The sequence below is a fragment of the Lichenostomus cassidix genome, chromosome 15 (assembly GCF_008360975.1).
Source record: "Lichenostomus cassidix isolate B80296 chromosome 15, HeHo_3.0, whole genome shotgun sequence".
NCBI lineage: Eukaryota > Metazoa > Chordata > Aves > Passeriformes > Meliphagidae > Lichenostomus > Lichenostomus cassidix.
In genome coordinates this window covers 4619932-4645072 of record NC_139496.1, presented here as the reverse complement: position 1 = coordinate 4645072, position 25141 = coordinate 4619932, and the positions used below count along the sequence as shown (strand labels likewise).

The 25141-nt window shown below is 59.2% G+C and overlaps 3 protein-coding genes across 8 annotated transcripts; 2 read left to right on the top strand and 1 right to left on the bottom strand.

Annotated features, from left to right (window-relative positions):
• Positions 1 to 220: 220 nt before the first annotated feature.
• On the bottom strand, positions 221 to 1470 carry CRYBA4 (crystallin beta A4). Its single transcript, XM_085076335.1, has 5 exons — positions 1429 to 1470; positions 1198 to 1316; positions 861 to 1002; positions 629 to 771; positions 221 to 468 (listed from the first exon to the last, which is right to left on the bottom strand). Exons 1-5 carry the CDS (start codon positions 1465 to 1467, stop codon positions 321 to 323), a joined length of 591 nt encoding a protein of 196 aa, XP_084932461.1. The 5' UTR covers positions 1468 to 1470; the 3' UTR covers positions 221 to 320.
• Positions 1471 to 5277: 3807 nt separating this feature from the next.
• Positions 5278 to 9020, top strand: CRYBB1 (crystallin beta B1). The gene is given in 5 exon segments (XM_085075703.1): positions 5278 to 5625; positions 6363 to 6481; positions 8018 to 8157; positions 8160 to 8391; positions 8704 to 9020. Coding segments are annotated over 5 exon segments (870 nt in total). The 5' UTR covers positions 5278 to 5427; the 3' UTR covers positions 8885 to 9020.
• Positions 9021 to 9650: 630 nt separating this feature from the next.
• On the top strand, positions 9651 to 25100 carry TPST2 (tyrosylprotein sulfotransferase 2). 6 transcript variants are annotated; one of them, XM_085075698.1, is made up of 8 exons: positions 9651 to 9685; positions 13546 to 13621; positions 17374 to 17439; positions 20294 to 21196; positions 22373 to 22571; positions 23442 to 23492; positions 23726 to 23774; positions 24555 to 25100. In XM_085075698.1, the coding sequence occupies exons 4-7, from the start codon at positions 20361 to 20363 to the stop codon at positions 23753 to 23755; spliced, it is 1116 nt and encodes a 371-aa protein (XP_084931824.1). In that variant the 5' UTR covers positions 9651 to 9685; positions 13546 to 13621; positions 17374 to 17439; positions 20294 to 20360; the 3' UTR covers positions 23756 to 23774; positions 24555 to 25100. The 6 variants fall into 6 exon arrangements, with proteins under 6 accessions (XP_084931824.1, XP_084931823.1, XP_084931822.1 ...); XM_085075697.1 differs by having other exon boundaries at positions 9668 to 9697; XM_085075696.1 differs by lacking the exon at positions 9651 to 9685 and adding an exon at positions 9819 to 9849.
• The last annotated feature ends 41 nt before the right edge of the window (positions 25101 to 25141 follow it).

Sequence of the window (25141 nt, the reverse complement as noted above, 5' to 3'; positions counted from 1 at the left end):
CAGCTTGTTTGATCCTGCAGCTCCTTCCAGCTCCTATCAGGTGCTGGCGGAGCAGATGGTGTCTGTGGGGTGGTGGGATGTGAGGGTCCTGTAGAGCCGGGCGGAAAAATTCCCCTCCACCTCATCCCTGCCCCCGCAGAGCCCTGCTCTGCCCCGAGGAGTGGCACCACTCCCGGCCCCGCATCCCCGCGGCCCCCCATCCCCGACTGCCAGCGCCGCCTTGGACAACTGAGCCTTTATTGAGCTTTGTCCCCTCCTCCCCGCGGGACAGACGGTGCCCAGGGCGCAGGGCCGGCGGCGCGGGGACTCCGGCACGGCGGTCACTGCTGGACCCTGCGGATGGACTGGACTTGGCCCGTCTGCGCGTGGGACCCCCACTCCCGCACGTGCTTGTACTCGCCCGCGGGGCTGTCGCTCTCTAGGAGGTACTGGAAGCCCCGGTAGCCCGGGTACTGCGAGCAGACCCACCTGCGACAGAGCAGAGAGCGGCGGTGGCTCGGGGCTGGCGGCACCGCGGAGTCCCCGCGCTGCGGACACCGGGAGGGTGCTGGCAGCTGCCAGGGCACCCTCAGCTCTGCTGGGTGCCCCGACCCCGGCTCCCGGCAGGCTGCGAGCCCCCCGTACTCACGCGCCGGAGCGGACGAGGAAGGAGCCCACGGTGCTGCTGCCCCAGCCCAGGGCGGGCAGCGAGGGACAGTCGTCGCTCATCTCCGCCCGCTTGCCCTGGAAGTTCTCCTGCTCGAAGAGCATCAACCTGCTCCGCCCGTGGTCCTGCGGCCAAGACGGGCACGGCTTTGGCGCTGCCACCCTGTCGGCGGCCAGCAGCTGGCTTCGGGGACAGCCAGGTTGGGGACACTCACGGCGCAGGCGATGGGGCGGAAGGAACACATCCTCTCCACGTGGTAGGCGTTGCTGCCGCTCCATGCCTCCCAGCACGGGTACTCGCCGCGCTCCAGCACGAACTGCTGCCCCTGGAAGCCGCAGTGCTCGAAGCCTGCCCACCTGCCGGGGCGGGAGGGGTGAGACCCCCGGGCTGCCCACCGCCCCGCTCACAGCCGGGGCTGTGCTCGCTGCACCCAGCGGTGCCCGGAGGAGGCAGCCCCGTGGCTCGGGTGGCAAAAGGCACTGGAGACCTCCATCCTCCAACCCCCCTGCTATCCATCCGTGGGGTGGCAATGCCCCGGGACCCCCACTCACGCCCCGCTCTCGATCTTGCAGGAGCGGACGGTGCTGAAGCCGTGCTCCGGGGTGCTGTAGCAGTCGGTGGTGAACTCGTGCTTCTTGCCCTGGAAGAAAGGCTCATCCCACACCACGATCTGGGGGGAATAGAAGGAGTCAGGGGGCTCTGGGAATGCCGAGGACCCGAGCAGATGCTGCAGCCCTGTTCCCGGGTGTTCACAAGGCATGGTCCTGCCCAGGTTCCCGTACCTTCCAGAGACCAGAGGATTTCTTGCAGCGGTGGGTCATGGTGGCTCTGCCAGAGCACAGGGGAAGGGCACTGTTAAAGCTGATGAAAACGACCTCAGGAGCCCATGCAGATCCCTTCACCAGCAGTGTGGGGGACAACAAGGGGATTACTCCGTGCTGGAGCAGACGAAGAGCTCTGTGGCTCCCCCTGCCCAGCCGGAGCTGCCACCAGGGCCGTGTGGCCCAGCGGGCACCTGGCCCTGGCAAACATCCCTGCCCGTGCCCAGGGAAACTCCTCCTCCCTCTGGCAGCTCCCTGAGCCAAAGCCCCGGTGCTGGCAGCCGGTGCAGGCAGGGCAGTGCTGAGCAGGGAGCACTGCAGAGGTGGCCATGTGCCCACGCTGAGCATCAACACCCTGCCACTGCCACAGCCCCTGATCCCCCAAGCCCCCTAATCCCCCGCCACGGCTCCCGGTGCCGAGGAAAGGTCTAGCCCCGGATCCTGGATGCTCCTGCACATGTTCCCGCAGCTGCTCTCTGCCAGGCCCCAGCCATGGGCACAGGGCAGCTTCCCCAAGCTCCAGCGCTTACCTGGGTGAGGCACTGGTGCCCGGGGAGGTGACATGTCCGGCAGCCTCCAGCTGGGTTTTTATAGCCTCCAGATAGAGACAGAGCCCAGGAGAGCATTACTGAAACCCCTAACTCAGCACATGGCGGGGAGGAGGGACCGGGCAGAACAAAGGCACCGTGTCAGAGACGCTGATGAGCCGGGACGTCGAGCTGGCCCACCGGGCACGGGCTCTGACCCCCACCCCACAGCTCCAGAGCCAGGACATCACCCCCAGGCTCTGCCAGCTCTCCTGCCATGTGCCCTCCTAGGCGTAGGGCTGGGCTGGGGTGGTGTACCAGCTCTGGCAGTGCACTGGGGGCGCGGGGAGGTTTCCTCACTTCATTACTGGGAAGTAGGAGGAAGAACACGTCTCCACTTGCTCTCCCTGCAAGGGCAGAACAGCTCTCCCCGAAATCTGGGACAGCTTGTTGCAGGTTGGGCACACAGCAGCCATGGACACCATGAGAAGAGGGGACAAGGGACACGAAAAGTGGTGGTGGTGGGTTGCAAAGGCTGGAGGTGCAGGTGATGACTTGGGAAGAGCTGCAGCAGCCTCCTGCCTCTGCACACTGGGAAGAGTTTGCTGCACCCACGTTTTGGGGACCTCAACACCTTTCAGCTTTGCTCCCAGTGACCCACATACCTCACAAATCATCCCGGGGTTGATTTGTGCCCAAAGACTGGGAAGATGCATTCACCCAGACTGCCCTTCAGAGCAGGCAGCAGGCAATGGAGGCTCTTGGGCCCGATGGGAAAACCCACATTCCCAGGCAGTGCTGTGTTTTGGAACAGAATTTGCCAGAAAACTGCCAGGTGGCTGAGCTGGAGTCCCCTTCCTGCAGTTGCAGCAGCCCTGTGAGCCCTGGACACCCTGGGGGAGGCAGAGCAGGCCAGCTGGGGAGGCTCAACACAACTGGCTGCCCCAGAAGGGCTGCACAGGCTGTCCTTGCCACCTGCAATCCCAGCAAAAGCCCTCTTGCCATTGGCACAATTTGTCCCCAGCCTCTCACTGCGGCCTGAGCTAAACTCAGCTTGCTCTGGCCACCAGCACAGCGACCCCCTCTCTCTCGCTGTCCACACCGTGTCCTGGCAGCAGGACGTGGCCATTGCAGCCCTGGCTGTGGCAGGGTGAACCCCTGGTGCCACTCAGTGCCAGGCAGGGACACAGCAGCGGGAGCTCTGCAGGCAGCAGGACTCGGGAATGGTCAAGGACAGATCCCTGCTGTCAGCCCTGCCACGGCACTGGTTCAGGGAAAACCACGGGGTTGCTGAGTGCTCAGTTGTGAGCAAAGCAGCCATCAGGAGCAGAGCTCGGCCCCTCTGAGCTGGTTTTCCAATGCCCACGTTCAGACGTGCTGGGGGTTGGGAGGGGAAGCAGAGTCAGGAGCAGGGGGTGGGTGAGACCTGCTGGTTAATGGCCAGGAGGAAGCAGAGCCAGTAGCAGGGGGTGGGTGAGACTTGCAGGAGGTAACACAGGTAGAACACCCACCCTGGCTCTGGGAGGGAGAGAGAGCAGGTTAAATGAGAAATCTGGATAAAAACCATGGAAACGAGCGCAAGTTGAAATCGTGAACTCTAAAACACTGCCCAGCTTCAAGATGAGAACCAGACTGGGGCAGTGCCCAGGCCAACGGGGCAGCAGACCCCGCACCCAGCCGTGTCACGGGCACAGCACACCTCCTGCAAAACCTCGGGAAAAGAAGGGATCAATACGTTCTTTTTGTTCGGGATTTTGCGCAATAGCCCAGAGGGTGCGGCTGGATCCCACCGCTGCTGGGTGACACATGAGGGGAACAAAAGAGGAGGGCAAAACACGGGGCTCTGAGCCCTGTACCCTCGGGTGAGGTACTGCTGGTGCTGGATGCTGCGGGAAGCTGGGGGGTGTTGGACAGGGCTGTGGAGGTGGAGAAGAGCTGATCAGAGGCTCAGAGAGACTTGGGAAAGGACCTCTGAAATGCTATGGGGAGTGGGAGATGTGGCACCAGAGGCTGAGCTGCCACAGGGACTGTCCAGTATGTCCCCAGCCTGTCACTCTGCCACCCTCCTGCGCCAGTCAGATCCAGTTTTGCACCCCAAACCCATGAGTGTGATTGGTGGCAGAACCACGGGTGGTACAGGGTGAGCACAGCACGGGGAAAATGGGCTACAAAGCAAAGGAACAGCCCTGCCAGCGAGCAGGGACATTCCCAAGGGAAAACAAACACCGTTTTCAGGCACTCAGGTGGTTCGAAAAGTGTCAGCTTCGATTACACATCGCTTGGAAAAAAACCTGAAGCATTTGAGAACTCTCAGATCTCGCTGTCTGGCATCTCCAGGGCAGCGCTGGCAGCACTTGCAGGCACGGAGTGATGCTCAGAGCGAGAGGTTCAGTGTTTGGAGGGGAGAAAGGGGCACAGCTCGGCTGCAGGCCGGGCACGGCGGGGCTGTCGCACCCTCGGCGGTGGCACCCGACTGGAGCGGGGTGTCCCCGCGGGCCCGGGGCGCTGGGCAGGGATGGTGTTGCTGTGCCGTGCCGGCACCACCCGGGCCGTGCCAGGGCTATATATGCCCTGCCGGGGCGGCCGCACGAGGGGCAGCGGGTGCCGGGCGCGCTGCAAAGTGGCACGGTCAGGTCTTCTGTTGTGCCGGGGGCACAAAGGAAAGTGCTGGGTTCAGCGGCTGGGCACGGGGCCGGGGAGAGGCTTCCAGCTCGCCCAGCGCTTTGCAGGATGTGATGACTGGGCGGCCGCGCAGACACTGATGAGCTGGCAGTTCCTTTGTGCGCCCGCCCGGGGGTCTGCCCTTGCCAGGCTATAAAGTGGGGGCCTCGCGGCGCCCCGAAACACAAGCCCGCTCACTCCAACAAGAAGCAGCAGCTGCCCAGGTAAGAGGACAAAGTTCCCGGGCACCGGGCTGCAGCCGGACCCGTGGTGGGGAGAGGGAAACTCAGGGTCTAAGCCGTGGCCGCCGCTGTGGTGGTCGTGTCTGGGAGCACCTCGATGCTCAGCGTCCCACCGCCCTCCAGTCCCCGGGGAGATGCTGGTGACACTCACCTGCGGGGCCACAGCAGGGTGCCAGCTGCAGGGCTTCAGCAGAGCAGGGCTGTCCCCTTCCCACCCCTCACACGCTGCCCCGGTGCCCCTCAGGCTCCCAGGCGCACCCCGTGAGGGACAGCCCGGTGCCCGGCATGGCATCAGGCCCCAGCCCAGGGCAGCCCCACAGTTCTGGGAGGCTATGGGCTCTCCTGACAACTGAAGGAGAGTGTGGAGCCCAGGACATCCTTGATTCTCCTGGTGAAGGCAGGACTGACCCCATGCCTGTGCCTGCTGGAGAGCCTTCCATCAACTCCTCTCCTGGCCCTGCCCACCCACCCCACTGAGAGTCCCCATCCTGGCGTTACCATTCCCGGGGCGGGTTGTGGGTGCCACATCCATGCCTCCCTCTAACCTGCTGCCGGTGCCCTGTCACAGACTTGAGCCCACCACCGCGATGTCTGAGACCACAAAACCCGCTGCTCCCGGCCAGGCTGCGGATGAGAAGGAGAAGGCAGCTCCTGCGCCAACCCCATCCCTCGACCCTGCTCCTGTCGCAAACAGCAAGGGCGAGGAGCCCTCCCCAGAAGCCTTCAGGGTAAGCCCTGTGGCTCCCCACACGCAGGGACAAGGGACAGGAGGAGATTGTTCCGGGGGAAGGAGTGTGGAAGTGTGGGTGATGCCATCCCTCCCTGCTCTGCTCCTCTGACAGCAGGCATAGGATTTGGGAAGTTGCTGCAGGAGGAACGGTCTGAGGGTTCCTCGGCCAGCACAGCTTGTTGGGGACCACAGGCTTTGGAAGTGCTCTTCCCTGGGTTGTTGTGTCAGGGCTGGCTGCTGTCACCTGCTCCATCTGGTCACCCCCTGCGTGCTGGGGTCCTGTGGGGAGGTGGAGGGGACACTAGGGGTGACAGGGCCAGCACTGCAATGCCACAGTGATACCAGCGTGCCACTGCGGCACCGCAGCAGGGCTGGCACAAGAAGCGAGTGACACCAGGGCTCTGGTGACGCTGTGCCAGGCAGAGAAGGCCACAGCGCAGACGGAACACCTGGAGAAGCAGCTCCTTCCCACCAGTGTGGGCACTGGAAGCAGCAAAACCGGGGCAGGATGAAGCCATCGTGGAGCAGGAACAGCTCGGGGGGAACCTTGCTGTGCTCAGCGTGTGCTGGGGCTGCCCATGCACAGAACTTGGGCTGGCACCACATCAAAGAAGCTGCAGGAACGCTTGGAGAGCCAAGGGGGACACGTGGAGCAGTGTGCTCAGGGTCACACAGCACCAGCCTGCCCTCCTTGAGTGTCCCTGTCCTCATCCAACCCTTCCCTTGCCCCCCCAGATCGTCGTCTTCGACCAGGAGAACTTCCAGGGCAGGCAGATGGAGTTCACTGCCGAGTGCCTGAACCTGGCTGACCGTGGCTTCGACCGGGTGCGCAGCGTCATTGTCACCTCTGGACCGTAAGTGTCCCTGGGGATGTCCCTGGTGGGTGGGGACACAGCCCTGGGGGCACCCTGGGCACCGTGTGACATGCAGGGGTATTTCCCTGCCACCTGGGCGGAGCACAGCAGAGCACAGGAGCAGAGCAGGCATCCCAGATCTCCTTCCAGGAGGATGGGAGGGCCAGGACAGGTGGGAAGGATGCCAGGGCCACATGCAAAGCAAGGCATCAAAATCAAAGCCGAGGGCTGAGGAAAGATGTCCATGAAATCCGCCACCTGGAGCTGTCCAGGGAAGGCGAGGGACCTGGAGATTTTGAGAATTCAGGGTGAAATGCGATGGGATCCTTGGGCCAGGCTGGAGCAGGCAGGGGCAGGCAGGCTGTACCCAGGCAGCTGAGCAGCGACAAGGGGGCTGGGCAGGTCTCAAAGCCGTGGGAACAGTTGACACAGGCAGGGACAAAAACGATCCCCAAAGCAGATAACTGAGCAGACGGATGAAAGAGTTGAAAGAGCATCCCACCGTGCCGTGCCTGGCTGGAAACGGCGTGCCCAGGAATGCAGGGGGGCTGGAATTGCTGTGGGGAGGATGCACAGGACGTGGCTTGTCCTGACAGCATCCCTGAAGGACCTCTGGTCACCTGGAATGACACCACGCAGCACTGATGACTTTTTTATTAGAAGCTCAGAATATCTCTCTCTTCTTGAAACAAAGGGGGGATGGAGCAGCCTGGGAGCAGCTCAGAAGTGATATCTGGGAAGCTGCACTAGACATAGAAAGGGTAGAACTGGGAGGACAGAGAATTTGGGTGTCATTGGGGTCCTCAGAAGCTCCTTGAGAGGCACCGATAGGACACTGCACCCAAAAATGTACTTAGGGAAAGAAAAGCAAAACAACCGAGCTGAGCTTGAGCAGCCAGCTGGAGGCTGTGCAGCCTGGGGTACCTGAATACATCTCCTGCCATCAGCAAAACCCCTGCTGGCATCTGCAGGAAGAGCTGCTTTGCAGGGAAAGGGGAAGCAGCGAATGCAGGACTCTTGTGGTGCTGGGGGCTCTTGAAGCCCCAAGCCCATGACCTTCCCAGCACTGCAGCACTCTGTGGCTCTGCTGAAGAGGTGACATTGCAGCTGAGTGAGCCCCACGCCCAGCAGTGGGATGGGTGCCAGTGCTGGCTGGTGCTGGAGCACTGAGGCGTGCCAGGATTACACAGCCCAGGCAGGAGGGACAACAGAGTCCTGAGCTGACTCTGCAGGGTGACAGCGTGGGGATCACCAGCTGTGCAGGGGTCCTGCTGCTCCCCAGCTGAGGAAGAGGAGTGCTGAGAGTGCTGATGCCTGCTGGCACCACACAGAAACACCAGAAAGCTTCCAGTCAGGAGCTCATGGATCAGCACTGTCTCTGCACAGACCACAGTGCCAGGGCTGGGAGAAAGGTGGGAGCACGGTGGTGGAGCCACAGCGTTTTTGGAGATCCCTGCAGTATCCTTCAGGCTGGCTGAGCAGGAGGGGAACCGCTGGGTGGCACCTGACCCGCTCTTTGCCCACCTCTGTCCCCAGCTGGGTGGCCTATGAGCAGGCCAACATGCGTGGGGAGATGTTCATCCTGGAGAAGGGCGAGTACCCTCGCTGGGACACCTGGTCCAGCAGCTACCGGAGCGACTGCTTCATGTCCATGCGTCCCATCAAAATGGTGAGTGCTGGGGAGTAGAGAGCCCCGCTGGGGTCTGCCCAGGGCCTGGCTGGCAAAGCTCCAGGCACCGCACAGCATCCTCCCTCTGTCTTCCCCAGGAGGCTGAGGACCACAAAATCTCCCTCTACGAGTCTGCTGACTTCAAGGGCAACAAGATGGAGATCCAGGAGGACGATGTGCCCAGCCTCTGGGCTTATGGTTTCTGCGACCGCGTGGGCAGCGTGCAGGTGCCCAGTGGAACGTAAGCCGGGCTGCAGCAGCAGCTGCCTTGTGGCAGGCTCCCTGTCCTCCCCGACCCACTGCTGTGGCTCTGAGCACCTGCAGGGTGCCAGAAAGCGCTGCATGGCTGGTTTTGGTGACGTGGCTGTTTTCGGTGGGGTGGCTGTTTTCGGTGGCTTGGCTGTTTCTGGTGGGGTGGCTGTTTTTGGTGGCATGGCCTGTCCCCCAGGGGTTGGTGCCCAGCGCTGGCCCTGCCAGCTCCCCGAGCACACTCCAGCCCCGTGGCTGCTGCCTGTACCCCGCTCAGGTTGCCCTGTGTTTGCTTCTCCCGCAGCTGGGTCGGCTACCAGTACCCTGGCTACAGAGGCTACCAGTACCTCTTTGAGACCGGAGACTTCCGACACTGGAACGAGTGGTCTGCCTTCCAGCCCCAGATCCAGTCCATCCGCCGCATCCGGGACATGCAGTGGGACCAGAAGGGCACCTTCGTCACCCCCGACGCGCCCTCCGACTGAGCGTGCCGCCTGCTAGCTACGAGTCCCGGGCCCCGTGGGGCACCCCCGCCTCCCCTCGCGCTCGCCTGCCCAGCACTTTCCTTGTACATTGCACATTCCCTGGATGTACTCTACCTTGTGAGGCAAATTAAAAAAAAACCAGAAGATTAGAACCGCTCGGGGGTCGGTGGTGCATGAACGCGGCTCGGCTTTCCCTGGGATTGTGCTGGAGATGGGTGGGACGGGGTGGAGGGTGGTTTTTCCAGGGAATTGGTCTCACGCAGGACCTCCCCACGCTGGGGCTGGGACACGGGAGAAAGGGGTGGCAGAGGCTCTGCAGCCCGATCCCATCAACCTTTGTGGGGCTCAGGGTGCCCCGGGGAACTGCGGGACCAGGGCAAGCTCCTGCAAGGTCGGGGGGCTGAGGGGCATCCTGGGCACTAATTAACAGCCGAAATTGCTGTCAATCAAAGACGGATTCACTCTCAAAGAGTTTTTATTCTCCCGCACCGGGCATTTCCTTGTGGCCTCATTCCCCCATCCCGGTGGGGCACCTCGGGCGGCATTTCCCTGCGCGCCCACGCCGCTAATTAGCCACGGCGGTGATTAATTACAGCCACAGCAGTGACGGCAGCGCTGCACACAGGCAGCACCGGGACCGGGGTGGGGACAGGGGATAACGGTGAGGCCGCGGGCAGCGCGTTGCGGAGCGCTGCCGGGACCCCGCGGGGACGGCCGGTACCGGTACCGGCACGGGCAACGGCACCGGCACGGGTACGGGCAGGGGTCCGGGTGCGGGTACGGGTACGGGTCCGGGTGCGGGTACGGATAAGGGTAGGAGCACGGGTACGGGCACACGCTCGGTCCCGGTCGCGGTCCCGGTGCCCGGGAGCGCGCGGCGCACGCGCGGAGCGGCGGGCGGGGATCTCGGCCCCGCGTGCGCGTGACGTCGCCGCGTCTCGGGCCGCTCGGGGCCGGCGGCCCCGGTGAGTGCGGGGGGAACCGGAGCGAGCGGCGGGAGCGGCCCGGCCTGGCACCGGCACCGGTACCCCCAGCGTGTGCCCCCAGCCGCCTGTCCCCCCAGCAGGTGACAGCGGCCGGGCTGCGCGGCGGGCGGTGCTCGGTACCGGCGGGCGGTGCTCGGTACCGGCGGGCGGTGCTCGGTACCGGCGGGCGGTGCGGCATAGCGGGCAGGGCTCCGGGCTCGCTGGGTGGCGCGGGCGAAGCGGCCGGGGCGGGGAGCGGCGGGGGATGCTCGGTGCGCAGTGCGGGCGGTGCAGGGTGCGCGGTGCTGGGGACACCGGGCGGTGGTGGCTGAGCGGAACGGTGCAGGGTGTGCGGTGCTGGGGACGCGGAACAGTTCTGGGTGCGCGGTGCGAGGCATACAGAGCGGTCCTGGGTGCTAGGTGATCAGAGTAGTGCTGGGTGCCCAGTAAACGGTGCATGGTGCAGGATGTTTGGTGCAGGATGCTCGGTGCTGGGTTCAAAGAGTGGTGCTGGGTTCAGGATGTCCAGAGCAGGATGCTTGGTGCTGGATTCTCAGAGTGGTGCTGGGTTCAGGGTGTTCAGTGCAGGATGCTCAGTGCTGGGTTCAGAGGGTGGTGCTGGGTACAGAGTGTTTGGTTCAGGATGCTCAGTGCTGGGTTCAGAGGGTGGTGCTGGGTACAGAGTGTTTGGTTCAGGATGCTCAGTGCTGGGTTCAGAGGGTTCCACAGGGTGCACAGAGCACAGAACACAGCACAGGATGCACGGCAGGTGGGACAAGGTGCTCAGCACAGGGTGCTCCTTGTACCTTTGTCCTCCCATTCCACCCTTTGGCACACCATCCCTGCTCCCCTGGTACCCCTCTGGCAGCCCATCTCCACACTGTGCCCCCATAACCCGAGCTCTGCCATACACAGAGACACGCATGGACCAGGGCTGTCCATGTGTCCAGATGTCCAGAGCTCAGCCAGGGTTGGGACTGCCCTCCTCTGCCAGGATGAGCATGGTGACCAGGGCAGGTGGGTGCCCAGTGAGAGGCTGCACCTGCGAGTTTCAGGCAGTGTCGGCTTCTTCTGAAGCTTGAGAGGTGTTGGCAGCACCAAGGTCGGGGTGGCTGCGGGGTGCAGGTCCTTTGACAAGAAGAGCAGCTACATGGACAACTCACAGCCCACCCAAAGCACTGGCACTCTGCTGACTGTGCCCACTTGCCACTCGGCTGTGCCCTCAGTGGCAGGGATGTGACATCCACGCTTTGTCCATAGGAAGCTCAAGTTCCTTGGGACTCGTGGCTGGAGTTGCTGGCACTGGAGTCCCCAGCATTGCCAGCACCACGTCCCCAGGGCTGGCAGCGTGAGCTGGGCTGCCCTCCTCTGCAGGCAGGGGATGGTTTGCATCACACAGGCCTTTGCTCTGTCCCTCGCTGTGTTTGTTTGCACGCTCAGGCTCTGTCCAAAAATCATCTCACAGCTTGAAACCCCTTCTGACGCCTCCCTCTGCCAGGCCCCGCCAGCTGCTCGGACTCGTTTACGGGAGGCAAGTCCCCCTCGGCACAGCCATGCTGCTCCCTCCTGCTCGGGCACACTGAGCAAGGGTGAGTGGGATAATCCGAATGATTGGTGCTAACAGGTTTCCAGATTTGCCGTGTGTTTTGTGGGAATGCTGCAGTGTGGGGAGCTGTCAAGTGCCAGCGCGGGCGCCGGCGAGTGGCATTTGCCATCGCGTGCCGGTGGCAGCTGGTGCCCTGAGGCTGCTGCATGTGGCACTGCAGGAGCAGCTGTGCTGCAGAGCCTGCAGGGAGCCCAGGGTCTGCGGGGGGTCAGCGTGGAATTTGGGGGGTCAGCAGCTGAACTGGGCATTGTGCAGGTCCCCCCCAGCATTGCCCAGAGCAGCTGGCATTGGGGGGCTTTGCTGCTGGGGGGATATGCCAGGCTGGGGCCTGGAGTCTCTGCAGGACACTGGTGGGCTCACCAGCATGGGCAGGCTCATGCCACACCACCATCCTCTGCCTGTAGGTTTTTACAAACTGTATTAGTAATTTCTGTCGCTATTTTAAGGAGATCTTTCCAAAGGCAGTTCGCATTACGGATACGCTGAGCCTTTGGGGATGTGTGGGATGGCAGGAGCGCTGTTAAAATGCAGGGGCTGTCAAGAAGATTTTTGGAGAGAGAAAACAAACCCCCAGCAGGTGGTTTTATTTGGCACTGTACAGATGTGCCTTGTGATGAGTTTGTGATGCCTTGAGGAACCTCAGCCTTGTGCCTTGGCCGAGCATGTTTCCATATGGATTCCACAGGCAGCAGGCGCTCAGAACTCAGGAGAAGTTTGCCCTGGTGTCGGCTGCTTGCTTTGCTTCACTCCGTTTCCCAAGCCTTTAGTGCCCTGTCTGCCTCCAGAATTCCTGCAGGAGTTCTCTTAAAGAAGTCCTCTCAAGGTGAACGACGCCTTTTCCCCCCCTTGCTGTCCCCTTGTCCCCTCCCAGGGACAGCAAACAAGAGCAGCAGGGGTTGCTCAACACGCAGCGCTCGGAAGTGAAGCAAGCGGCTGCTTCCCACCCCAGGCAGTGACCCCAGACTGAGACCAGGGGCTCTGAAGGGGCTGAAGCATCCAGGTGCTTCTTCACGGAGGAATGGCCAGGAATTCTCCATGGGGCATGTTGGCTCCAAAGGCTTCTGTGCTGGGCCAGGGGAAGCAGTTGGGGTTTTTCCAGCACTCTTGTTCCTGCTTGGTGCTGGGAGGGATCCTGTGGTGTGAGAGGCTGTTGCTGGCAGTGGCTGAGCTGCAAGGGGGGTGGGAAAGCAGCCACCCTCCTGGACAGCTGTGCTCACGGCTGGCTGCTGGCCAGCATGGCCGGGTGGCACTCAGGGCATGGGCACCGTGCAGGGGAGGGACAACGAGCACCGGGCCTTGGTGGCCCAGCATTTGCAGATGCAAGTGGCAGCAGAGGAGGAGCAGGGCTCCCAGCTGGGCTCTGCAGACAGGAAGGCGCTCGGATGTGCCGTGCAGGGTGGTTTGGCTGACGAGGCAGCAGCGGCGCAGTCTCGGAAGGACCTGGTTCCGTTTCTTCCATCGGTGGTTTCACAAGGGATTCTCCCTGCCAGGGCTTTGGGGTGGTCATTGCATCCCATCCTCGCTGGGGCTGGGAGTGGGAGGCCATGAATTCATACATTGCTGAAGTGCTGGTGATTCCCAAAGTTTCTGGCTTTGGGGAGTCACTGAACACTTGCCCTTATGGCATCTGTTGTGCTGAGAATTGCTGGAGATCCTGGAGCTGGTCCTGCTCAGGACTGTGCTCCTGAGGGAGCTGCAGGAAACGGGACAAGAACAAGCAGAGTAGCTGGGGAAGATGGGCTGTGCAGCAGTGTCCCCTCTCCCGTCCCTGCCTGCAGCTGAGCAGTGGCACCTCTGTCCCTGCTGCCCTGCCCTGCCTTCAGGCAGTGCCTCCAGCCCCAGGGCTGCTGCTGCTGCTGCTGCATGGGGAAATAAAGCACTTTGATTTTGTTTCTTAAGCAAATTTGAGGTTTTGGGGTTTCTCTTGCAGAAACAACTTTTTATTTGCAGATGCTGATCCTTGTGCGTGCAAGAATGGAGCTTGTTGAGACTTAGGGTTTGGCGTGTGGACTGGGAAAATATTTTTTGAAGATACTTAGTGTTTTTTCTAGCAGTTCCTCTGACTTCTCTTTCTCCCTGTTGTATGGCAGGCTTTGACCACCCACATTCCTGCAGGGAATATTTGTGCAGTTTTGCGAGGGAAGAGCTGTGTTTGCATCAAGCGTGGTGAGTTAACACAGAGGCTGCAACCTTCTGTTCCCCTCACCCTGTGCCCCTCTCCCGTGGGGATCCCTGGGCATACCCTGGATGAGGGGTAGGGGGTGGAGGGACCTGGTCAGAGGTATGGAGAGGAATCATAGGATTGTCACAGAATCATGGAATGGTTGGGGTTGGAAGGGATCCTAAAGACCTTCTAGTTCCACCCGCTTTCCATGGGCAGGGACACCTTCAACTCGACCATGTTGGTCAAAGTTCCACCCAGCCTGGCCTTGGACACTTCCAGGGATGGGGCAGCCACAGCTTCCCTGGGTGAGAGGATCTGGGGGGCAGCTCAGTGCTTCCCCAGAGCCCCCTCCTCCAGCTCTGTGGGGACAGCAGGACAGTGGAGCCACTGGTCAGGGCACAAGGGGAGCCAGCATGGGAGTGTCACTGTCCCTGCAGTGGCACTGGCTTTGCCTTTGTCCCCACCGAGGCAGTGACTGCAGAGTAATTAAGGAAAGGTGAAGCTCTGTGGGTTGATTAAAAGTCAGGAGCTCCCTCTGAAGTGCAGAGCTCGTGTGCCATTCCAGCACAAGCACATTTGACACCCTTGAGACCTCTTGCTGAGGTGCAGGGACACAGTGCCAGGTGCTGGGGAGTGGGTAGGTGCCTCCATCCCTGCCTCCTGCCAGCAGCTTTCCCCTTGGGCATTTCATAATTAATCAGCCTCTCTGAGCTGAAGGCCATTGCCGTGCGAGGTTGGCAGGGTGGATGCTGAGATTTCCATTGCTGGATGATAAAATGCCACCACTGTGCTTGGAATAAGGGATGGGCAGAGGGAAGTTACTGTAAACTGGTGGGATTTTTGTTGTTTGAGGAACACTGTGGCATTGAGCAGGATAATAAAACGTTTTGCTAATCGTAACTTGAGGCGATAAACCGACAGTCTGTTTGTGCTGTGAAATGTCTGTGGATTCTCTGCTGATGTGATTTAGAGCCTGCTGGAGCTGGCTGGCACACAGTGCCCAAATCCCTGGCTGGGCTGTCCGGGATGCAGGGCAGGGATGCTCTGCTGGAATGCTGGAGAGGCTCAGGGCTCCAACCTCACAGGCTCTTCCAAGCCAGAAAGTGTTAGAAGCTGGCACAGGCTGTCTTAATCTTCAGGGCAGCAGGTTCTGCTGGTTTATTTTTCTAGGTACTGGCAGTGAGAATAAATTCCCCTTTACACCCTGAGCCCATTGGGTGCTAAGATGCAGCTGGGACACCCTCTGTGTGGTTTGGCTGCTTGAACACTCATCCCTGAACTCTTTTGGCTGTTAGTTTTTGCTGAGATGACAGTGGCGGCGCAAGTGTAAACCACAGGGCTGTCGGTGCTGTTTGGGAGTTTTCCAACAGACACAGAATTCCAAAGTGCTCCAAACCCCAGGTGTTTTTGCTGGAATTGGTTTGTGTTTTCACTGGGATTGGCCTCTGTTCTGCTGGATGCCCTGGGTTCATGACCTGCAGTGCAGCTTCAGGTTTAGTCACCAAACTCGTCCTGCTTTCAGTGGTGCAGCTGTCACCACGTGGAGGCTGACAGCAGCTTTTTTTTTGTTGTGGGGTTTTTTTTAAAATGCTGCAGCTTCATTTTCACATCTCCCTGAGGCTCCAGGCCATGGCTCACCTGCAGCAGAGGTATTGCAGAGCCCCTGTCCCACCCTTGGAGTGGGTGGGTTGGACTCTGCTCCTGCTGTACCATGGGATCAATCCCAGTCCGGGCAGTGGAGGAGCAGGAGCATTGAGCTGAGGGTTGTGCAACAGGGCTGACGCTGCACTCAGTGACTGCAGCCACTCCTGAGGTGCCTCTGTGGGCTCCTGGTGGAGATTGGAGCTGGCTCCATGCCCCATGCTCCATGCTCTCCCAGAGAGATACATGGGAGTCATCAGGTGTTTTGGAACGTGCCATACAAGTTGGAGGAGCATCCAGGAGGAGCAGGGCTGCCATCAGCAGTGCCAGAGTTGGACTGAGCTCAGGCTGGGATGAAGCAGTGGCCCTCGGGCAAGCTGTGTTTATTTTTGTAAGTGCTCTGGAGACTATCAATTCAGTAATTAAATATTGCTGATTTGTAAAGATGTGAGTTGGATATACTGGGACATGACTTGCTGACCACAGTTTCTGCTGCTGTTCCGCCACAAGGGCGCCTGCAGATCCTCATCCTTTTATTAAACACCAACAAATTGAGCTCAAATTTTCCAGGCCACACCTACCTCTTTTGGGGAAGCTGCACTTAATGACAATCACTTCTGGGAATGGTTTAAAGAAAAATGCAGCTTTTGATCGTATGGAGCTTCTCGTAGAAACTGGTTTTGTGGTTGTTTGTAACACTTGAACAAATGGTGTCTCCTCACTGCCGAGGGTGCAGGGGCTGTTCTGGGGGTGGATTTCACCCGTTCCCAGTGCAGGTGCTGAGCTCAGGGGTTTCACTCAGGGGTTTTGGTGGAGGTTTCGGTTGGAGCTGTTGTTGGAGCCCAGCTGGCGGTGACGCCCTGCGCAGCATCAGGAAGGAAGTCACAAACAAGTGTGTGTCCGTGTGTCTGGCCATGTGTCTGTGCACGGGCAGGAGCCGTTTCTGGAGCAGGGTCACTCGGGTGAGCTGTTAAACCACCCCTGTCCCTGCACCTCAGTGCTCATGGCACTGCAGAAACACATCCAGGGATCCAGCCTGGTCTGGAGCTGGAATCCTGCAGTCCACAGAGGCCAGGCTGAGCAGGAAGCCTTGCAGGGAAGTGCCTGCACTGAGATAAACGTTTGCAGAGTTCATGCTGGGTGGAGTTTTCCTCTGGTTTCTCCTTAATGCTGAGGCGGAGGGGCTGGTGACACGCGATGGCAGGACAGGAGTCGTGGGTGGCTGGAATAGCCATTAGTGTCCACCCTGGAAATGTTCTCAGGAACATCCTCTGAGGCCAGGATTTGCTGTGCATCCAGGGGGAGCTGACTGGGAAGGGCCCAGCAGCAGTGGCCCCGCAGTGGTCCCATGGCTGTGCTGTGATCCTGGGAGCAGAGTGACATCCCGTGGTCCCACTAGGTCCTGATCCCTCTGCTGCAGCAGGCACTGTGTCCCAGGCTGTCCCCAGGATGCCCTGTGCTTGCAGGATGGCTTCAGCCAAGGCTGCTGGGCTCCCTGGCATGGAGAGTCCTTGTGGGAGACCTGGTCTCCAGGGATTTGGTTCCCAGCCTGGAGGGATTTCCGTGCTTTAAGGGGTTGATGCTGCTGCTTTGGCAGGCATGAGGCTCGAGAGAGCTTTGTTCCTTGGGCTGGAGCTGGGAGGTCCTTCCAGGCCTGCAGGTCCTCTGGGCTCTGATTTGGGGGCTCTGGCCACAGTCTGACTTGTGCCTGATTTCAGCATTTGCAGCAAGGGAGTCTGGAGCAGCTTCCTCTGTGCAAGGCTGTCGTGCCTTTCGGTGTGTGCTGGAATTGTTCCCAGTCAGATTGTCATCCCCTGGGCTTTAAACATCCCAGCCTCTCTGGTTCCCCCGAGGCCTCTCCCTTCCAAAAGGCTGATTTCCCAAAGAGCAGCTGTCCTGCTGCTTCCCTCCTTCCCCTTGGCTCTGTGAACAGCGCTGGTGTCTCAGGTGTGCCAAATCCAGCTGCCAGCACTGACCATGAGCTGGGACCACCAGCTCCACCTCTCCCTGGGGCTCAGAGGAGGCTGTGGACAGGAGGGGAAGGTGCTGAGGAGGAGAGCAGATGTGTGTGCTAACTAAACAAATCAACACTGTGGCTTCTCTTCCCCATCAGGTGTTTTGGTGGCCACGGGTTCAGCATGAAGCTCCACTAGCAGCACAATGACCTTGCGGGGGGAAGGTAAGAGCAAGCAGCTGGATGTGCTGGAGCACTTGGTTCCCCTGGGATGCTGGGTGGCTGCTGCACATCTGTCTGATGATGCTGCACATCTGTCCACACCACCTCTGGTGCCCCCTTAATCCTGTGTTGCTTTCACAAGCTGGCAGGGCACAGTGTAAGCCTTGTTCATGCTCAAGCCCTGTCAGCATGGAATAGGGAAGACTTGCTGCCTGTAGGACCTCTTGTCACTCTGCTGTCACTTCCCCACTGGTTCCCATCCTCCCCCACACTCTGGGTGCCCTGATGGTGGTCAGGGACCATGGGTCACATCTGTATCCAGCTGTGTCCAAGCTGCACTCAAAAGCTTCAGCCCAGGCTTACTGCTGGCACTCTGATTTCTCCTCCCATGTCACCATTCCCTGCCAGAATAGCCCCTGATTGCTCCCTAATTCCTGCTGGAGTGGGAAGCTCTCAGAGCCAGCTCGGGCATCTGAAAGGGTGTTGTCTCTGGAAGTGCTGTCTCTGCTCAGACAGCCCTGCACCTAATTACACCATGATTCCAGCCCAGTGTCTGCAGGGGAGGAAATGACCCATCCCTCTTCCCTCACAGACTAATGAGCCCCATAAATTTTAGGGAATTCTCAGTGGGGAATTGCACAAAAGAGCCGAGAACCAGCTGGGCTGTTTGTGGTTGCCCCCGCAGACACGCTCTGGATGTTGTTCAGCCCTCCCAGCACATTGGGGTGATCCCAGGGCGATCCCAACAGAGAGGTTTGTCTCATTCCAGCCCTCTAGAGTTGGAGAGCTGGAGTCCAGAGTCCACAGCTCAGCAGTGGGGAGGAGCAGTGCTCCTGCCTTTCCCAATCCCCACGTGGAGTGAGAGCTTGCCCACGCTGGTGGTGTTGGGTGGGAGCAGTGGGGGCTGTGTCCCTTCCAGGATAGTCCCCAGGGACACACCAGAATCCCAGGATCAGTCAGGTTGGAAAAGCCTTCTCAGACCATCAAGTCCAACCTATGACCAATCCCCACCTTGTCACCAGCCCAGAGCCCTGAGTGCCACCTCCAGGTATTCCACGGACACCTCCAGCAATAGGCAGCTCCTTCCTATTCCTGACCACCCTTTCCACGAAGAAATTCCTCCTGATGTCCAACCTGCCCATCCCTGGCACAGCTGGCAGCCCCAGCCACCCTCCCATCACACACAACATGAGAGTCCCTTTGTTCCCTCCCAAGCTGCTGGAGCACCTCGGTGGGAACTGCTCCCTGTCAGCTGGTTCTCCTGGAGAACAGAGCACTTCTGTGCTCCAGCCTCCTTTCACGCTGCAGCCTTTGCTGCTAATTAGCCTGTCTTGGTCTGCATCGCCCTAATTATTCCAGTTGGCCCCAAATCCTGCCTGCTCCTCTGCCATCCATTGAAATGGGTCTTGTGCCATTTGCAATTATTTTAGGGTGAACATTTGAATGTATTTACATGACTGAAACAGATGAAGAGAGCAGGAAGGAGCAGCACTTGTCTTGTTAATGGCTTTGACACGCTCGGTGCCACAGAAATGCCAGAGCTGTAGGGTGCCCCTCTGATCCACATCCCAACAAATCCACCCACTTTACCTCATACCTGGGGATGCAGTTGAGGCTGTTTAGCTCTGTGATGTTCCCAAGCAGCAGGTCAGGGTGGACCAGGGAGTAAAGAGCCACAAAAATAGTTTTTGTGGTGATGCTGCTGTGCTGGGCAGAGCATCCCTGGGCTGGCACAGGGGCACTGCCTGGGCAGGAGTGGATGGAATCAGTCCAGGATGGTGTACAGGGATGCCAGGGGCTTTAAGGGGGAGCAGAGCAAGTCCCTGAGCGCCTGGCAAGGAGCAGGGAAGCTGCCCAGCTCCAGTCTCTCTCCTGCATGCTCCCTGCTCTGCATGGGCTGCAGCACAATGTGTTCCTTTGCGGAGATGAGAAAACGCTTTTCTGGAGCAGCTCTTTGGCCTGTCAGCAAAACAGAATCCATGGACGGCCCGTTCCTTCCACTCCATTCAGCTCCTGCCCCAGCCACATAATCACAAAGAACTGGAAATCCCGGGGTGAGCCCAGGGGAGGATTGCAAAACCTGCGCTCGCAACTGGGGCGGACAGGGGGGAGGGAGCGGGAAGCGGTGCCAGCATTCCCGGGAGTCCCTCCGGGCACGCAGCAGAGCTGGGCACTCACAGAGGCTGCAGCCTTCCTGCTGGATGTCCTGCCGAGCCGTGGAAAACCCCAAAAAGCTTTGGTGCCAGATGAAGTTTCACGGATTTCTCTGTCAGGTCAGTCTCCAAGGCCGGGCAGGGCGGTGAACGCTGCGTGTGGCTGTTTGCTCTCAGATGGGTGAATTTCTGAGTGTTTTATTCTAACGGCTTCTCCTGACTCAGGCCCTTAAAGCTGGCGTGAGAGGGCTTTGTTTTTCTCCTATTTCAGCTTCCTCCTCCCCTGTGACCACAGGGTTAAACTAAAGAAAATGTAGGGAGGATGCAGGTGGCTGAGAAGTGAGCAGTGCTGGAGTATTGACTTGGGTTTGGGAGGAATAACCTCAGCGAGGGTCTGGGCTTCATCTGGGGTGGAGCAGGCTCTCTGTAAAGATTTTGTTTTAAGGATTCCCAGGGTATACAGGTCTCCCCCTCTCCAAAACATTCCTGGAGCTTTGCTCCAGCTGTAAACCTGTGTTTCTGGGAGCACAAACAGCACAGGAATTACCTCTTTGGGTGTGCACCGAGGCAGACTTTAATTACCTGCTGGGCGTAAGGCACCAAGCCCGAGAGGTGCTGATAAGTGAAGGAAGGTGATGAAATCCCGGGATGGTGTCAGCATCCCACCGGGGCAGGGCTGCTCTGACCGTGCTGCTCTCTTGCAGATGCCCGTGGGGTTGGACACTCGCTAGCTGAGAGCTGAAGCCGCCAGCCTGTGCCGGGGAGAGCAGGATGCGCGTCACCACGCGCCGGGTGCTGCTGCTGCTGGGCTCGGTGGTGGCCCTGATGGTGACCCTGCACCTCGGGCAGCAGGTCCTGGAGTGCCAGCAGGTCCTGAGCGAGAGGAGGCACAGGCTGATGAGGCCCGAGAACGAGGAGCTGGTGATGGTGGACGCCAACCACGTGGAGTACCGCTACAGCAAGGACATGCCGCTGATCTTCATCGGCGGCGTCCCCCGCAGCGGCACCACGCTGATGAGGGCCATGCTGGACGCCCACCCCGAGGTGCGCTGCGGGGAGGAGACCCGCATCATCCCCCGCGTGCTGGCCATGCGCCAGGCCTGGTCCAAGTCCGGCCGCGAGAAGATGCGCCTGGACGAGGCGGGCGTGACTGACCAGGTGCTGGACGCGGCCATGCAGGCCTTCATCCTGGAGGTGATCGCCAAGCACGGCGAGCCAGCCAGGTACCTGTGCAACAAGGACCCCTTCACGCTGAAATCCTCGGTGTACCTGTCCCGGCTGTTCCCCAACTCCAAGTTCCTGCTGATGGTGCGGGACGGGCGCGCCTCGGTGCACTCCATGATCACCAGGAAGGTGACCATCGCCGGCTTCGACCTCAACAGCTACCGGGACTGCCTGACCAAGTGGAACAAGGCCATCGAGGTGATGTATTCCCAGTGCCTGGAGATCGGCCGTGCACGCTGCCTGCCTGTCTACTATGAGCAGCTGGTGCTGCACCCCGAGCAGTCCATGCACAACATCATGAGGTTCCTGGACATCTCCTGGAGCGACACGGTGCTGCACCACGAGGAGCTCATCGGGAAGCCTGGCGGGGTGTCCCTTTCCAAGTGAGTTTTGGCTCCTTGTTCGGCTTTTCAAGGAATATTTCATTGCATGAATCAGTCAAGGCTAGAGCTGGGGACAGAGCCGCGGTGCTTGTGTGTGATTTTGGGGGCAGAGGGACAGCGTTGTACTGCAGTGGGGTTTGTGATTCTGAGCAAGGGATGGCTTTAGTGCTCCCAATCTGTTGTACTCCGCAGAACAGCTTGTCAAGCAAGGATTTCGTGAGCAGGTGACTGTTTAATCTCTCTTGACACTGCAGAAATTATTTCAGTCTCTAATTTGCAAAGAGCTGCTTGCTCTGAAACGTGAGCTCTTTAATGCCTCTTTCTCCACCCGTCCTCAGATGCCTCCTTGGTGTGATTAGTTGTACTGCTAATGGTGATGAGCAGCAGTTCTTGTCAGGTCTGGGGCTGGTATTGCAGAATAAAAGCAATACCTGCTCCGTGGAGGCACACCCAGCACTCCCTCCCAGCCTCTCCGTGAGCAGGGGGTGTTTACCTTCTCCCACTTTCTTTTCCTCTTTTAATGCTTTTTCTTTTCTAAATGGAGGCTTAAGTCAGGCTTAGGAAAATTTAATCAGCCATGTAAGGGAATTATCCAAGTCTCCGTTGCTGGTGCCCAAGTGGTGAGGGCACAGGAGCCACTGGGGATGTGCAGCTGCTCTGCTTTTCCAGGATGCCCTGGGAATGCAGCTGGCTCTGCTTCCCTGTTTGCTCACAGTCAGTAAGTTCAGGTTGCTTAGATCATGTTTTGAATATTCAAAGGGGTCACAGGGTGTATCTGTGCTGCAGCCCACACTTCTTGCATTATTTTCCTGTAATAAGCAGATGTGTCCTGATAACCCACTATCCCAGTGCAGGAGGGATCCCTTCTGTAGGAAAAGCAGCCTCAAGTTGTGTCAGAGGAGGTTTAGATTGGATATTAGGGAAAATTCCTTTCCTGAAAGGGTGATCAGACACTGGAGCAGGGCAGTGGTAGAGTCACCATGCCTGAAGGGATTTAAAAGCTGTGTGGATGTGGCACTTGGGGACACAGGGCAGTGCTGGGGGAATGGCTGGACTCATCTTAAAGGGCTTTTCCAACATTAATGATTCCATGATTCTACACAGGACCACCCAACCTGTGCTCCGTGTGAAACCCAACCGTGTGTCTTTTGTTTTCCCCTTTATTTTTCCCCCCAGGATAGAAAGATCGACAGACCAGGTGATCAAGCCGGTGAACATGGAGGCGTTATCCAAGTGGATCGGGCACATCCCGGGGGATGTGCTGCAGGACATGGCCCACATCGCCCCCATGCTCGCCAGGCTCGGCTACGACCCCTACGCCAACCCCCCCAACTACGGCCACCCCGACCCCCTGGTTGTCAACAACACGCACAGAGTGAGTGGCACTGCCACGGCAGGGATGGGCCAGGGGATCGTGGCAGCAAGGGAAGCTCCTGAGCTGGACTGGGAGAGAGCAGGGGGGAAATGGAGTCACACGGGGAAAAGAGAATCGCAGAATTCCTATCATTCAGGTTGGAAAAGACCTCCCAGAACCATTGAGTCCATGCTGTGACCAATCCCCACCTTGTCACTGAGTGCCACCTGCAGTCATTCCTTGGACACCTCCAGGGATGAGGACTCCATCACCTCCTGGACAATCCCTTCCAGTGCCTGACCACCCTTTCCATGAGGAAATTCCTCCTGATGTCCAACCTGACCCTCCCCTGGCACAGCCTGAGGCTATTTCCTCTCATCCTGTCCCGTTCCCTGAAAGCAGAGCCTGAGCCCCCTGGCTGTCCCCTCCTGTCAGGAAGTTGTGCAGAGCCAGAAAGTCCCCCTGAGCCTCCTTTTCTCCAGGCTGAACCCCCCCAGCTCCCTCAGCCACTCCTGGTGCTCCAGCCCCTTCCCAGCTCCACTCCCTTCTCTGGACACACTCCCTTCTCTGGACACATGTCTATCTTGGACAGAGGGGCCCAGAGCTGGACAGAGGTGCACCCCTGGGAAGGTTGGGAATGGCTGGCAGCAGTGTCCCAGAGGTGATTCCAGCCCCAATTCCCTGGGAAGGTTGGGAATGGCTGGCAGCAGTGTCCCAGAGGTGATTCCAGCCCCATTTCCCTGGGAAGGTTGGGAATGGCTGGCAGCAGTGTCCCAGAGGTGATTCCAGCCCCAATTCCCTGGGAAGGTTGGGAATGGCTGGCAGCAGTGACCCAGAGGTGATTCCAGCCCCACTTGCCCAGGGGGTCACTCCAGCTTCTCTTTCCCACAGGTTTTAAAGGGGGATTATAAAACACCGGCCAATCTCAAAGGTCACCTGCAGGTAAGTGCCCTGAGGGTTTGGGGGACTCCAGGGGTGCCTGGTCCCTGCTCCCTTCTCTGGGGGAATGCCGGGAATGTCCCTGCTCCCTTCTCTGGGGAATGCTGGGAATGTCCCTGTTTCCTTCCCTGGGGAATGCTGGGAATGTCCCTGCTCCCTTCCCCGAAGAATTACCCTCACTGCCACTGAGCTGGCAGTGGCTCAGAGCTGACCCTTCTCATCTGGGGCTCTTCCAGGTGACTCAGAACACATCATCTTCTCACTAAGAAAATTAATGATTTCCAGGTAAGGCCCTGTTTACTTAATTTTGGGATTTGGGGCAAATCCGCCTGTGTTGCTCCAGGACTGGCGCTTGGTTTGTGTCATTTCTGTGGATCAGTCGGAGTTCCAGGCTCACTCCTGGTGCCAGGGATCCTTCACAGTCGCCTCAGATCTTCCTCACAATGCTGCTGTGTGGGACCATTTGTCAGGAATTCTTTTCCTGGGCTCTGGGAACGGGATTAAAGCTGCGAAATGAAACTCAGCCGCTTGGGGAGGGTTGTTGCAGCCTGTCCCCGCGGGCAGCACGGACACATGGAATGTGTGGATGAGCTGAGCTGCTCCCCAGCTGCCTCCAAGGACGTGCCATGGACCTGGGGAAGGGGATAGAAAACAAAGGAAGGCATGATGGAAAACAAAGCTGCTGCCTTGGGCTTCTGCTGCACAGACAGCTGTTGATGTGTTGGGTGTTGTTGCTCCGTGCTGAAGCATAAAATGTCATTCTTGGTACTAAAACTGATCCTTTAGGAGCGAGTTTCTGTGTAAAAGCAGATGGTTGGGCCAGAAAAAGATCAGAAGCACTGAGGGAAGGTCAGGAATTGTGTGTCCACTGTGCTGGGCTGGGAATTGGTTCCTTTCTGGGCATTTTTTGTGTCACAGGGGCTTTAAATGCTGTCGGGCACCACTGTGGTGGTCTGAGGGGATCCTGCTCCTGAGAGCATCCTGCTCCCGAGGGAATTCTGCTCCTGAGGGAATTCTGCCCCTGAGGGAGTTCTGCCCCTGATGCTCTGTGTTTGCCTCTTTCAGATCGCTGCCAATGGCCCGTTGTTGCCCGAGAAGGAAGAGTGTGCAGTGCGCCCGTGGAAATCGGTTCTCCAAGCATATTGCTTGCTCCTACTGTTGCCAAATGACTGCGCTCCAGGAATGTATTTGCATTTATTTGCAAAAGGCCAAACGTGCTCCGCGGCGGGGACGTTGCCGGCCTCTCCCAGCGCTCCGTGGGGAATGCAGCTGTGGGAATCCGGACTGGGGAGGGCAGGAGGAGATTCCCTGTGCCGTGGCTGGAGGATTCCTTCCATCACATTTGTGTCTCGTTGTTCACCATTCCCGGGGTCGGGAACAGCTCTCCCATCCCTGCCGTTCCGTATTCCTGGGATTGGGAAGAGCCACCCTGGTCCTGCTGTTCCCAAATCCCAGGGTCAGGAATCCCAAATCCCTGGCCCTGCAGAGCCTTTGTGGTGCGTGTGCCCCCCTCTCCCCCACCCCCGACCCTGCAGAGGCTATTGCAGAGTTAATATATGGCCCCCCCACCCTCGGTGTCGGACACCATTAAAGTGTTGATTTGATATTTAATAGTTTAATATTTAATTGCGCGGGCTGCGCCTCTTTTACCC

Excerpts from the sequence above, each read along its gene's own strand:
- CRYBA4 (XM_085076335.1), bottom strand. The coding sequence starts at position 1,467 with ATGACCCACCGCTGCAAGAAATCCTCTGGTCTCTGGAAG. Across the intron at positions 1,317-1,428 it reads AATCCTCTGGTCTCTGGAAG|ATCGTGGTGTGGGATGAGCC; the intron begins GTACGGGAACCT and ends TATTCCCCCCAG. Across the intron at positions 772-860 it reads TCCGCCCCATCGCCTGCGCC|GACCACGGGCGGAGCAGGTT; the intron begins GTGAGTGTCCCC and ends TCTTGGCCGCAG.
- TPST2 (XM_085075698.1), top strand. The coding sequence starts at position 20,361 with ATGCGCGTCACCACGCGCCGGGTGCTGCTGCTGCTGGGCTCGGTGGTG. Across the intron at positions 21,197-22,372 it reads GGCGGGGTGTCCCTTTCCAA|GATAGAAAGATCGACAGACC; the intron begins GTGAGTTTTGGC and ends TTTTCCCCCCAG. Across the intron at positions 22,572-23,441 it reads TTGTCAACAACACGCACAGA|GTTTTAAAGGGGGATTATAA; the intron begins GTGAGTGGCACT and ends TCTTTCCCACAG.